The sequence below is a fragment of the Verticillium dahliae genome, genomic scaffold (genome assembly GCF_000150675.1).
Source record: "Verticillium dahliae VdLs.17 supercont1.3 genomic scaffold, whole genome shotgun sequence".
NCBI classification, from domain to species: Eukaryota; Fungi; Ascomycota; class Sordariomycetes; order Glomerellales; family Plectosphaerellaceae; genus Verticillium; species Verticillium dahliae.
In genome coordinates, this window is record NW_009276940.1 from 1,018,086 (window position 1) to 1,031,961 (window position 13,876).

The following is a 13,876-nucleotide window of genomic DNA, read 5'->3' on the forward strand; positions in this document are numbered from 1 at the left end:
TGAGCGCATGCGATGCTTATTATTGTTGCATTGCGATCCTGTAAACGATCACATGGATCGAGCGTCGCACCGAGGTTCCGCAGGAAGTACATGTCGGGCCCAATTGCTCGCTGCATGTATGGCAAGCGGCGAGAACGGGAGAAGACTCTAAATGATCTGCGTCTAAAATGCGGGTAGGGAAGATGTGTGGTCCTAGCACGAGCCCCGTCCTTGGTCCGATCCTTGGTCTCGCTGACGATTGGGTGTTTTGGGGCCCATGTGCTTTTGTTTGTCGACTTATTCAAGCAGTGGCTTCGTTGCACCAACTCTACCAGCACCATGGATGGGGCGGGCATGGTGCGGGCCTCTGCACTTGGTAAACTTTGTGAGTGTGATCGGCATTCCAATGCTGTTCCGGCGATGAGATGGAAAGCTGCTAGCTGCAGATGGACTGGAAGAAGTCTGGGACATAGTCCCACGTGGGTGCTAAGTTAGTATCCGTTTGAACCTGTAGCCTGGGCCCCAGGCCTGAGCTTGTGCCTGGACCAAGTCCGTGTTGTCCGGCCGGTTTCTCGCTCGAGGGACTAGGGGTCGAGAGAAGACCTGGAGGTGTTTATGTTGATGGGATTTTCCATTGATGGTGAATATTGACAATGCCGAAAGTCCAATGTCGTTCGTGTGTGTGTATGTGTGTGTGTTGCGAGGCAGCAGGCTCAGAATCCAGTGAATGCTCGGGAGTTTTAGCAGAGCGCTTAAAATCGAAACAAGATAGCCTCCAATTTTCTCTTGTCGAAAAACGATGTTGTTAGACCGCAATTGATGGGCTTTTTGTCGATCTTGGCGGACATGGTCAATTTGAGGTGACCAGGGCAAGGCAACGATCGTGGTTTATTTCGGGGGCTCATTCGATCCCAAGGCGTGCCATCCAGCATCCATCAGGCATCAAGCCTTTCGGGAGGCGGCAATCTCAGACGAGCGCTTGCCCGAAGCAGTCCAGCAGATGGGGAGCCGCCTTCCGAGAACGACCTCCAATTGGGCAAAGAAAGGCGACGAGGCGCCGAATGACGTTTGCCAGCTGCCCACCGCTGGTGTAAATGCCTCTGCCAGCTGTGTGACCCGCACAGGCCAGGCCACCTCGGCACGCAGGAGGCACCCAGGACGCAGAGGAAACAACCTGCCACGGATGGATGGTCCTGCCCTTTGTCTGGGGACAGACGCACTGGGCAAGTGCCACCCACGGCCACCCACCCGATCACGCGCATCCGCCCACTTCGTCCGCAGTGCATTCCAGGCCAGCCTCAACTTCTTCCTTGGTCACATCACAGCCCAAACCTTGCGCCGCGCTAGCTTCATCCTCGAGCCACGAGTCGCTGCCCTACCGCCATTCCACCTCTACCGCGCGCTCTTTCCGCTCTTTTGTTCATTTTCTTTCCCTCTGGTTTCTTCTTCAGGGACCAGCCAGGACAGGGTCCACTGCGGCATTCAGCTGCTGCTTTCGTTCCGGTGGCAGTTGTTATCAATCTGTCCGACGGTCGATCGCGCGACCACTGCCCGCAATCCGCATCCGCACCCGCCTCCGATTTTCATGGCATTCTGATTGCACCTCCCACGACACGACGCACTCGACGTGCCGCGCCATCCCTCTTCTCTCTCTGTCTCTGTCTCTGTCTCTGTCTCTTCAGTCGGTCGACGTCATACAGCGACAGTGCCACGACCCTCTCTCGCCTGCCTTTGTCGCGACGCATCGGAGGGCAATCCCGCGCGCCTGCTCCTGGCCTTGGCTGAAGGGCCCCAGAACACCAGAACCATAACCTCAACCCAGAACCCCGACTCCGACTCTCCGACCGATCAACCAACCGACCTGTCCTCTCGTCCCTCCACCTCCCCCCCTCCTGTCGTCACGCGCCAACCTTGCGGCGCACATCTGGGAAAGTGGCGCTCACTATCCTTAGCCAGCCAGAAGCCGAACTATCTCTTCAGCAACATTTAGAGCTCGCCCCCGACATCACTAGTTATCAGCCGAGGGTCGCCATTGAGGGGGACGTCGAACCCGTGATGATGGCACAATCCGTGCCTCATCAGTCGACGGACAAGAAGCGCGTCAAGGTCTACGAACTCCGTAACAATGACTGGTTTGACCGAGGCACCGGCTTCTGTACCGCTGCCTTTACCCAGGTATGTCACGTCATGGCTTTCCCATAGCATATCGTCTCGTCTCCTCTGCTCGGGTCGCTGGCCTCTTCGTCCTTGCTTGACCCACCGTCGCGTCACTCATCCTTGCTACCGCGAAATACTGATCAATGGGCATGTGCAGCAATCCGAAGAAGGCCATCCACGCGACCCTCGCGTCTACGTCGAGTCCGAAGACCAGCCCGAACGATTACTTCTTGAGACCAAGATCTGCAAGGAGGATGGCTTCCAGAAGCAGCAGGGTATGTCGCAAAGTCACATCGGCATCTCCCACGCCCCGCGCCGTCTCCCTATCCCATCCGACACAAGTCGCTGACGTTGCCTACTCCCATAGAAACCCTGATAGTGTGGACCGAGCCAAGCAGCGGCATTGACATGGCGCTCTCTTTTCAAGAGGCAGAGGGCTGCCATCTGATCTGGTTCGTGCCATCGCCGCGCCCTCGGCGTCGCGCCATTGTCGTATACATCTACTGACCTGCCATGTCAACTCACAGGAAGTTCATCAGCGGCATCCAATCGACCTTCCACGGTGGTATTCCCGCATCCGGGGCGCCCGGTATGACCACTGCACAGCACCCCTTTGGATTTTGCTGACGTCTTTCAAGTTGATGACAGCCTCTCAGACGACCTTGCCATGGACATGCCTAGCAACGTGCACATGCCCACCGCCGATCTCAAGAACCTTTCCGAAATCGAGCAATGCATGCGCGTGATGAACCAGACAGCCAACGGCCGCGACGCCTTGGCCAAGTTTATCATGAGCGACGACTACATCGGCAAGCTCACCCCACTTGTCGAAATGGCCGAGGACCTCGAAAGCCTGACCGACTTGCATCGCTTGTGCAACATTATGAAAACCATTATCCTTCTCAACGACACCTCGATTATCGAACATGCAGTATCCGACGCATGTCTCCTCGGCGTCGTTGGCGCCCTTGAATACGACCCGGATTTCCCCAGCCACAAAGCTAATCACCGCCACTGGCTCGGCAACCGGGGTCGCTACAAGTCGGTGGTGCCTATTCGAGACGAAGGCATAGAGCGGAAGATCCACCAAACTCACCGCCTCCAATATCTCAAGGACGTCGTCCTGGCCCGCATCCTCGATGACCCTACCTTCTCCGTCCTCAACTCTCTGATCTTTTTCAACCAAGTCGACATCGTACAGCATCTGCAAGGGAACGCGGGTTACCTCAATGAGCTGTTTGGCATCTTCAGGGGGGCAGAGGTGGAGTCACGAAAGAAGGACGCCGTCCTGCTCATCCAACAATGCTGTTCTATTGCGAAGAACTTGCAACCCCCAGCGCGCCAGACGCTGTACAACAACTTTATCGCACATGGCCTGTTGCAGGTCATCAATTTTGGGCTGCGTTCAGCCGATGTCGGTGTTCGGGTCGGCGCAACGGACATTCTGGCGGCCATGATCGAGCACGACCCTCACATGATTCGGCAAACACTGTACCGCCAGATCCAAGAAAACCATCCACTCCTCACCGATTCCCTTGTGGATCTCCTCCTCGTCGAGGCTGATCTTGGGGTGAGATCTCAGATTGCCGACGCTCTGAGAGTGTTGCTCGACCAAGGTCCGCCCGTTCAGGCACAGGAAGCCTTTGCCCGGGCCAACGGCGAGTTCCCTGGCAAGACGCGTCTACCGCAAGCGACAGAAGCCAACCACGAGCTTCTGCTTGCCAACTTTTACGAACATTCAGCGAGAAAACTGTTCAGGCCGCTCATGGCGTTGGAGGGTCGGACAGATATGAACTTTACCGTGCAACAGGCCTCCATGTTCACATACCTCATTGAGGTTCTCGGTTACTTCATTCGCCAACACTTGCATCGAAGCAAGTTCTTTGTCCTGCAGAACGATATCGCACAGCGTGTTGCCCAACTCCTCAGCTGCCCTGAGAAGTATTTGCAGCTTGGTATGAGTCCACCCCAAACCTGTTTGTTATATTCATACTAACGTGATTAGTTGGCATACGGTTTTTCCGAAGCTTGATTGGGTCTCACGACGACTTTTACATCAAGCATCTCACCGAGAAGAATATCTTTGGCCCATTGCTGGATGTGCTCAACGATACCATGCCCCGGGACAACCTCTTGAGCTCCGCCTGCCTCGAGCTTTTTGAGTTCATCAAGAAGGAGAATGTCAAGGACCTGGTCAAACACTTGGTGCAAAACCACCGGGAGCAGATGATCCCTCTCAGCTACATGGACACGTTTCGCGAGCTTGTTCTTCGATTCGACCAGACGCAGGCAGGCACGATGGACTACTACCTCGACAAGGAAGACGTGGACTACTGGGACAACCTGGACGAGGATGACGGCCCCGAGAGCAAAGCGCTGGACAAACCGACGACAAACGGAGACGGCGCGACGCCACAGTCAAAACCCCTGGTTGACTACCCCTCGGACGATGAGCCGGATGAGAATCAGGAGAACGCCATCGTCACGCCGCCCGCCGAATCAAAAGAGACCAAATCGACCGATGCAACGCCACCATCGACACCACCTGCCGTCGCTCCACCAGAGCGGCTATCGGAGAAGCGACGGCGCGAAGAGGACGAGGAGGACGAACTGGGCAAGCTGATGCAGAACAAGCGTCGCAACAGCAGCTCCGCAGGCTCGAACGCGTCCGTCGCGTCGTCAACAAGCATGGCGAAGCGAAAGAAGGATTTCCCCACCAGGTCAAGTCCTTCCAGCGCGCCGAGGAAGATCTCGATCAACATTTCTCCCTCGGTCAAGACTGGTGGCAACTCGAGGTCTGACGACGAATCATGAGGGCGTTATTGTTTCATTCGGCATGACCAAGGACAAGCAGGCTAAGGGACACGATCGCGGGACGTCGAAGGGCAGACCGACCCAAGGTTCTCTCGACGTCCGTCGCATGTTTGATTTCCGGATACGGCGGGTCTGCTTCGGCGGCTGGGCGGGGTCGGCGTTTGCCGGTACTTATTTTTAACGGGTGCCAGGCTTTCTTCTTCAATTTCTTTTCTTCTCCCCCGCTTCCTCCCCCTCCCTCCATCCTTCTTCTCTCGTACATGGTTTGTTCCTTTGCACGATACGAGAATGACGAAACTAAATTGAGCGAGTAAGCGAGTGACAGTGCTCGTGGGAGTTTGCAGCGGCGAGAGGAGCGCGGGTGGCTCATGGCCGACGGGCAAGCTGGCGGAGGCCAGCGCTGATGATCAGGGGTGGTTAGGCGGGGGCGGCCTGTGTGTGCCGCCGCCCCTGCGGAGAGACCAACGGATGGGACGCGCTGGAGACGATGGTTGTATGGGGTGCATGTGATGTGGAAGCGAACTGCGTATACCCCATCTGTAACGAGGTGGCTTCGATCTGGATCAGGCTGGCAGAAGCTTGATTTTTGGTCACTAGGCACCCTTGATAATTCCATCCGTTGTTGGTACTCCATTCGTGCGCATTCATGGCAGGTGTGTATGCTTTTGCTAGGTATCGTGCATGAAAACTGTCTACGCCCCCTCTTTGGGGAGATTGCCGTCTCATCAACATAACAGCCTCATTGCCTGGAAAACCTCGTGGCCCATTTCTCATACCCTGCCAGCATGGCCGCGGTGACGCCCTTGGGCATCGTCTCCATGGCGCCGGCGATATCCCTGAACGTGATCATGCTGTCGTCGCCCGTGCGGATGCCGTCGAGGCACTCGTCGACGGCCCGCTCGGACGCCATGTTGCAAATCTGCTTCATCTCGGCGCCGCTGAAGCCGTCGGCGCGGCGCGCCAGCTCGGTAAAGTCCATGCCGGGCTCGGACCGCACCTTGCCCATGTACGTGCGCAGAATGGCCTCGCGGCCGGCCTCGGTCGGCATGCCGACGTAGACGAGCGAGTCGAACCGGCCCGGCCGCAGCAGCGCCGGGTCGATGGCCTCGGGCCGGTTCGTGGCCGCCAGGATGAGCACGCCCGGCAGCGACTCGAAGCCGTCCATCTCGGTCAGCAGCGTCGTCAGCATGTTGACGCTGCCCTGCGAGCGCGCCGCGCCGCCTCCCCCGCCTCCACCGCCGCTGCCGCCGGCGCGTTGGCCGCCGATCGAGTCAATCTCGTCGAAAAAGATGATGCTGGGTGCCGCCTCGCGCGCGCGCTGGAAGAGCTCGCGCACGGCGCGCTCCGACTCGCCGACGTACATGTTGAGCAGCTCGGCGCCCTTGACGGCGAAAAAGTTAAAGTTGGACTCGGTGGCCAGGGCCTGGGCGGACATGGTCTTGGAGCAGCCGGGGGGGCCGTAGAGGAGAAGACCCTTGGGCGGGTTGATGATGAGGGCGCGGACGCGGGGGTCGGTGGTCGTCGAGAGGGCGATCATGCGTTTGAGGGCCTTTTTGAGGCCGTCCTGGCCGCCAATGTCGCTCCACTGGACCGTCGGCGGCTTGAGGTTGATGTCGTGCATGGCCGTTGGGCGCGTGCAGCGCAGGGCGGCGTCGAGATCGGCCCGGGTGACGTACGGCGTCGACAACAGCGCGTGGCCTTGCTGGTCCGGGTCGATGCGCGTCTCGAGAAGATGGATTGCCGTCGACATGAGCCGGTCGAGGTCTGCGGGGTTGAAGGCGTGGGTATGTTTCGCGAGATAGGCGACCAGCTCGGACCGCTCTTCGGGCGCGATGGATTCGGACAGGGTGTGGAGGACCTGCTCGCGGCCGGCAAGGTTGGGAATGGGAAGCGCAATATTGAGCTGGAACCGCGTCGACCGTTGGAGCTCGGCGGGCATGTCGGTCAGGTAGTCGCTGCAGGAAGCAATGACGGCGACCTTGGGTAACGCCCCCTGCGTCCTGGCCTCCTCGGCCAGTTCGTCGAGCTGCTGGCCGAGCTTGAAGATGATGGTGCTCGAGTTGGCGCGGTCTTTGCCGATGAGGGCGTGGAGATCGTCGATGAGTATGATGCTGGGACGTTGCGCCTTGGCCTGCTTGAAGATTTCCTCGACAGTGCTGGATTTGTCGAGGACTTGTACGCGAAAGACGGTGCCCCATTTGGTCGCGGCGACCACGTCGAGCAGGTTGCTCTTGCCGGTTCCGTGGCCGCCATGGATGGCGATGCCGCAGGAGCGTCGATGGCGAGGATGCAAGAAGGGGGCGTTGAATCCCCGTAGGAAATCGTTGAGCTTCTTGCTCTCAGCAGCCAGACCTGGGATGTCGGGAACGACGAGCTTGGTTGGTGCCACGTGAGTATCGGTCACTGGCTGGCGGAAGGATATCGTAGGGGGATCATCGGAGCAGGCGGCGATGTTGTCAGTTTCTGCGTTGACGCTCTGCACACGGAACCTCTTCTTATACGTGGCAATGGTACAGTCGAACGTCATGCCGGGAAAGACGTGGACGGCGCGTTTCAGGGGAAACCAGACGGCGTGCTCCCAGTTGGGTGTTTCCTTGGCAGCAACAGCATCTAGGGGTTCCAACACGATGCTTTTGGCTGCGGGAACAGAAGACTCGTCGCACAACTTGATGGACAGTTGGTCGCCGAGCTTCAGGCCGGCCGCCTCCCGGTAGGCATCGGTGGTGAGGAAGACGTTCGGGGGCACCTTTTTGTCGAGCAGGCATGAAAGGACGGCCTGTCGACGTACGGGCTTGGTACTGGACGCTTCGGCATCGTCATCGAGGGCGGCGGCTGGGGCAGTCCTCTCGATCCAACATCTTTTTGTGCTCTCAACGCCTCCCGTCAGAAGGATAAGTGTGTCTTTGTTGATCCAGATACGGGCAGCGCCGACAAGGCTCGATTTCTCCTGACTCTGGTCCCACGTGCCAACGGGTCGGACCTTGCCTGTGACTTCCTTGCTGGTGACCATGATGGTGTGAGATGGAGGAAATGCGCCTATAGATATATTGTGCGCCGAGGGTAGGTAGTTGTGTAGGCGCTGCTCTAGAAGGACCCGTGAGCAGCAGAAAAACCCAGCACAGACAGCTTCATGTACCCAGCACCGATGACGGTAGCTTTTGGCATAGGCCTTGGGTGGATGAATAACGGCGAACTTCCGACGAGCTTTCTCTCTCCATTTCCTTCATGATCTGAAGTGAGTTGACGACCAAAACAGGTTAGTGCACGATTAAAAATTCTGGTTTGGTGCAGCCTCTCACAGCCGCCGTTTGGGGCAGTCGCTATGGTGCCCCACCTGCCTCGAGACAGCGCCTGTCTGACACTGGAGGGCAGGTGCATGTTCGTGCAGAGGAACTATAGCAGTACCTTAAGGTACCTTAGTGATGGAAGCTTTCTGTATCGGTTTCGCTTAGCTGTCATGTATTGCATAATACATGAATGATTCGTGTGTGATGCAGAAAATGACTTTCACTGATTTATCAGGCCTGATTGACACCAGCTCACATCTGCTTGCCCACCTGTATCATGGGCTTTCGCCTGTGCACATCATCCAGCCAGGCACTGCAGAAAAGGTAGATACATGTACACCTACGATCCTACTAGCATCGTACGTCTTCTGGGGGAATGGAAAAAACCCTTGACAGTGCGTTCTACGGGACAATGGCGAGTTCACAGCATTACATGTACCTAGGTATGTAATGAGCTACACGGCTCACTACTTATAGCGTGTCTAGGACCACAATGATTCACCCATGTTTCTTTGGGTACCTAGGTACGCAAGGTAAGGTACGGTACCTAAGGCAGGTAGGTGCCTAGGTGGGTAGGGACGGTACCTGGTACTTGGTTTAAGGGTCCACGCTCTGCTAAGCCGCACCTGGCACTGGAACCAATCGGCTGGAGCTGTCTGTGCTCACTGCCGCTCCGGTTCCACGCTGCAAAAGTCCAGCTTCGTGATTCTCCCCAGAGCTCTCGAGCTCACCCTCAACGCAACCTCCGTGTCAACCACGTCCTTCATCCAGCCGTCCGCCCCCGCAGCCGCCACAAACTGCCCTCATGCAATGGGCTGATACCAGAGCGCTGCGGCCCCTCGTCAGCAGCATCGCAGTTGCGCGGATGCCCCCTCGAACCCCCGGCCTTCCTCTTGGCCTGCCTCGCCCTCTGTTCCGACCATGGCTGAATCACCGCCCCTTTCACGCCTCCGCCATGCGCGGCAGCCCCTCTAGGAAGGGCAAACCCTCGATCTTCAAGGAGATGTTTCCAGACGCCGGTGCCGGCCACGAGACCTTGAGGACCGATCGACCGAGACGCCCACGCGACGATATATTGGCCAAGGAGCCGCCCATTCAGCGAGAGCTCCTGGGCAAGGATGATCTGCGCGCGTGGCTCGAGGCACAGAGCCATGGCGAGGAAGAAGGCATCAACGCTCGCCCGGAGAAGGACGAGATGCCGGCGATGCTCATCTTGTCCAATGCCAGCAAGCATCTCGCCGAGGCCGACTTTTACCGAATCGGTCGCAAGGGCGAGCACCTCCAAGGCTGGAACACGACCATCAAGAGGGGTACATATGCTTCTCACCGTGTTTATTGTTGTCTCGTGTGAACAGTCAAAAACTGACAAGACGCAGTCATCCACCTCCACGACCGCAACACCCTCGCCCCCTTGGACAGCTACTTCATCCTCTTCACCTCGCGCGCCGCCGCCCGCGCCTACCAGCGCGAGGCCGAGCAGCTCTACAGCCGCGCCCGCGTCGACGCCGCCAAGCAAGACCTCACCCCGGCCCCGCCCGCCGACGACATGCCCCCCTTTACGCTGGCGCCCCCGTCCCCGGCGCCCCTGAACCTCAAGCTCTACGCCCTGCCGCCAAGCACCGCCGCCCGCCTCGGCGCCTTCACCCTCGCTAAGACGCTGCCCGCCCCTGAGAAGTCCGTCGAAGGCGCGCAGAGGGTCGTCGTCTCGCTGCAGGGCGGTGCCCTGCCGCCGGCCGCGTTCTGGGGCCTCGTGCGGCGAGACGGCGAGGAGAGGAACCTGGCGTGGGACGTGCTTGAGATGCAGCCGTACTTTGCGCAAAAGGCCTTTTCGTCTTCTGCCAGTCACCAGAATGGCAGCATACCACGCGACAAGACGAAGAGAAAAAAGGAGAAACAGGACAAAGCCGCTACCGAGAGTACGACCGAGACACAGACGGCGGAGCAGCGGGCGGCAGAAGAGACGGCGATGACGAACGCGCCCGCGACGGACGACCCCAAGGGCAAGACGCACGCCAAATCAGCGCGGTTCGTGCTCTCTTTCAAGGACGTGCACGAGGCGCGGCGGTTTGCCAGGTCGTGGCACAGGAGGGAGTTTCCGCTGTCGCCGCCCCGGCAGGGTCGGGACAAGGGCCGCGTCGGGCAGTGCGTGACGGCCAACGTGGCGGTGCCGTGGTGAGAAGGATATTTGAGATACCCCTTGGAAACAAATCATACCCAGCTTCTTTCGTGTGTGCATGTGCCGTGTTTCATCTCGCATGTGTGGTGCGCGACATCATGAGATGCAGCCATCGTTCCTGAAAAAAAAAGCAGTTGAACACTCTGAAGCCTAATTACACCTTTCTACCTATGAACAGGGAGGAGAAAGCTTACTCGGGTCAAAAGAGCCGCCTCCATGATCCGACTCACAAAATGCTAAATCCCAGTCATACGGCGAATCACTCACAACGCGCGACAAGTGGAAAAACAAGCTGAATGTACCCCAGTAAAGGAAATAAGGCAGAATAGAGAGGTGAAAAAAAGAGGACAGAAAAACAAAAACCCGAAACTCCGGACCAGATATTTGCTCTCTAAACGGATGATGATGACACGACCAAAGACTCGGGGGCTCTTTCAACAGAAGAACCGGGCACACCTCCCTCTCCATCCGCCGGTCGAGTCGCTGTCGCCGCTACCACCGCCACCACCACCGCCGCCGCCGCCGCTGTCGCTCGCTCCGGTATGCTTGCTGCCCCTTCCGGAGTGCTGTATGTGCATGGTCTGTTCGGGCGCCTTAGGCGGCGTACCAGTTCCCTTCCTCTCCGCCGGCGCCCAACCATCATCTGCCTCTGCCCCATGATCATCTCGCCGCCGAGCCTCAACCAAAACAGTCACCCCCGTCGCCATCCTTGCGCAGACCCAGCTTTCACTCACGAGAGGCCGTCCCAGTCTAGCAGCACTTGCCACCACTGCCCCCCGCCTGCGCAATGGGCACACCGCCCGCACCCCCGGACGCGCCGCCCGCACCGGCCTCGCTCTTCTGATTGTCGATGAGGCGCTTCTTGATGTCGGCGGCGAGTGAGTAGAAGGCCTTGTCAATGTTGATGTTGCTCTTGGCGGAGACCTCGAGGAAGGGGATGCCGAGCTCGTCGGCGAGCTGCTGGCCCTGTTCCGTGGAAACGACGCGCTTGTCCTCCCAGTCGCACTTGTTGCCGATGAGGATCTTGTTGACGCCCTCGGTGGCGTGCTGCTCGACGTTGGCGAACCAGGTGCGGATGTCTAGTCGGAGGACAGTGTCAGCAATGGAAACCCCAGAAACAGCAACTGGGCAGCAGAAACGCACTGTTAAAGGAGCGCTCGTCGGTGACGTCGTAGACGAGCAGGATGCCCATGGCGCCGCGGTAGTAGGCGGTGGTGATGGTGCGGAAGCGCTCCTGGCCGGCCGTGTCCCAGATCTGCAGCTTGACGCGCTTGCCGTCGAGCTCGATGGTGCGGATCTTGAAGTCGATGCCAATGGTCGTGATGAATGACGGCGTAAATGAGTCCTCGCTGAAGCGCAACAGGCAGCAGGACTTGCCCACGCCCGAGTCGCCTATCAGCAGGAGCTTGATCTGTGCGTCGTGTTAGCTGGTGATGCAGGGGTCTGGTCGGGTGCTTGTCGTCGTCATCGTCATCGTCGTCGTCGTCGTCGCCCTTGTTGTTGAGTCGGGAGGGCCAAGGGCAGCAGCGTGATCCGGTAGCAGCGGACAGACTGGAAGGGGGCCACCTACCAGGAAGTCGTAGTTTCTGTTACTCGACATGTTGGCGGTGGTCGAAGGGTGCTCTGTTCAGAAGTAAGAGGGGTGTCGTAGAAGGAAAAAAAAAATCAGTCGGTGATCGGGATTGGTGATGGCAGAGGGGCAAAAAGGCGGTGCTCAATGTTCGGTGGTTGTCGCGCGGAGGGACGGACGTGGCAGATCCAGAACCGAAGGTGTCGAAGGCCAGCGGTGCGGTGCAGTGCGGTGGGATGGGATTGACGGGCTGGTGGATGACTTTGGACTGCTTGATTGATCGTAGCGCGGGCGGTTTCCCCAGTTCGGTGCAGGTCAGGTGCGGTAGTGCCTCCAGGCGTAAAATGAGCCAGGAGCGAGGAGCCAGCAGAGCCCGCGAGGGGCCAGCAGCAGCGCCAGCGGCCACCACCACTAGGTACACCACTACATACCCGTACTTACCTGATAGGTAGATACCTACCTTCCAGCAGGCTTCTGTGCCACCACTCTTCAGGGACCAGGAATCGCCACATCCTCAGCCACACAACGTCATTGCTTGTCCGTCACGACGACCCTCCCTCCCTCCGTTGCAGTCGTTGTCACATGGGTGCGACAAAACTTGCAGATCATCGAAACGCCTTTGAGGGGGCCATTTGACTTTGATTCTTTCCGTCGGGGCCGAGAACCAAACAGGCGGTGGCTCCCCAGAGCGACCATCACAACGTTATAAGTGTAGTTGTTGTATTTTGCGTCCTTTTCCGACTACCGGAGATCCTGTACCAAGCAGCATCGCTCCTACAGCTGTAATATGGCTGCCAGTTCCTCGTTTGGGTAGCCTCTCCATTCTTTACCCGTAGACGCCAGCTCAAGGATGATACTTGCATCGGCCATGTGCTTCCCAGGGGGGGGAGTGGTAGGTTCATTGCAGGTGCCGATGCAAAGAGAGCCACGTTTGGATCCATTACGCAGGGTACGGTACCTGGAGCTCACCAAGTCCCATGTCCCGCTGCGGGGGTCTGGAACATGGGGTCTCCTCCCAATCGCGTGTCCTCTGCCTTCGGCTCTAGGGAGGCGCCTCTAGTGGGCGAGTCCCCTGAATCAATCACCACCCGGCCCCAAGCTTTATTGTTGGACCATCATTTCTCTAAGCCGATATGTTCTGTTGCATTGCGTAACGCTTGGCAAAGCCTCCACGCGCTCCCATTGTCATGACTCCTGCTCGTTCGTCTGCCCTATACTTCCCGTCGCCCGCTTCTCTGGCTCTCTTGCTGTGTGTGACACATTCATCCCCCCTGGACAGACCTTCGATTGAAGGCATGCAGGAACACGGAGTCGGTACCAACCAGAGGTCAAGGCCTGGTATATGATTCGCTCGCAATAACCTTTCGAGTCCCCCGTCGACATCGAATACGAGCTTCAGGTGGATGAGAACAACCACCTTTTCCTCCTTCACGGGCAGCCGGACGACATCGTTAGGCCTCAAATCCCGTGTCACAACCTGCACGACAGCCGACGACCGAATGGCTTGTTCACTTGGCATCCATGCTCGCATGCCTGGGCCACCTTCAACAAAGACATATCACTACTGTTCCCCTGGCACCGCCTTGCATTCTTCACGCCCGGCCGCTTGAATCTCGAGACGCGAGACGTTCGCCTACTCCAGCAATTGCATTCCAGTCCAGCCTCGACATCATCCTCCGTTTGGTCTACCCACATCGTCTCTTCCATCCGCCTAGCTCGATCGGATCTGTCGTGATTCCTGACGGCCCTACCCGCCCTTGCCTTAGTCTCGAGACAGCTACCTTGCCTCATACCACACTCAGCCCACAGAACCCAAGCTGTCGGTGCCGACGTCTGTGTGGACACGCCCCCTTTCTCCCTCTCCTTCTCAAATTCCCTCCTCCTCCTTCCACA

At 58.2% G+C, this 13,876-nt stretch overlaps 4 protein-coding genes across 4 annotated transcripts; 2 read left to right on the top strand and 2 right to left on the bottom strand.

Moving 5' to 3' along the window:
* Window positions 1–2,037: 2,037 nt before the first annotated feature.
* Window positions 2,038–4,950, top strand: VDAG_01939 (suppressor of Mek1; the record flags this gene model as incomplete). Its single annotated transcript, XM_009657968.1, has 6 exons — window positions 2,038–2,154; window positions 2,294–2,411; window positions 2,504–2,588; window positions 2,664–2,725; window positions 2,775–4,091; window positions 4,142–4,950. The coding sequence occupies 6 exons, from the start codon at window positions 2,038–2,040 to the stop codon at window positions 4,948–4,950; spliced, it is 2,508 nt and encodes an 835-aa protein (XP_009656263.1).
* Window positions 4,951–5,689: 739 nt separating this feature from the next.
* VDAG_01940 (AFG2 protein) lies at window positions 5,690–7,960 on the bottom strand (the record flags this gene model as incomplete). Its single annotated transcript, XM_009657969.1, has 1 exon — window positions 5,690–7,960. The coding sequence occupies one exon, from the start codon at window positions 7,958–7,960 to the stop codon at window positions 5,690–5,692; it is 2,271 nt and encodes a 756-aa protein (XP_009656264.1).
* Window positions 7,961–9,192: 1,232 nt separating this feature from the next.
* VDAG_01941 (uncharacterized protein) lies at window positions 9,193–10,463 on the top strand (the record flags this gene model as incomplete). Its single annotated transcript, XM_009657970.1, has 2 exons — window positions 9,193–9,547; window positions 9,614–10,463. The coding sequence occupies 2 exons, from the start codon at window positions 9,193–9,195 to the stop codon at window positions 10,411–10,413; spliced, it is 1,155 nt and encodes a 384-aa protein (XP_009656265.1). The 3' UTR covers window positions 10,414–10,463.
* A 637-nt stretch (window positions 10,464–11,100) lies between these two features.
* On the bottom strand, window positions 11,101–12,188 carry VDAG_01942 (GTP-binding protein SAS1). Its single transcript, XM_009657971.1, has 3 exons — window positions 11,984–12,188; window positions 11,557–11,824; window positions 11,101–11,492 (listed from the first exon to the last, which is right to left on the bottom strand). Exons 1-3 carry the CDS (start codon window positions 12,011–12,013, stop codon window positions 11,164–11,166), a joined length of 627 nt encoding a protein of 208 aa, XP_009656266.1. The 5' UTR covers window positions 12,014–12,188; the 3' UTR covers window positions 11,101–11,163.
* Window positions 12,189–13,876: the final 1,688 nt, after the last annotated feature.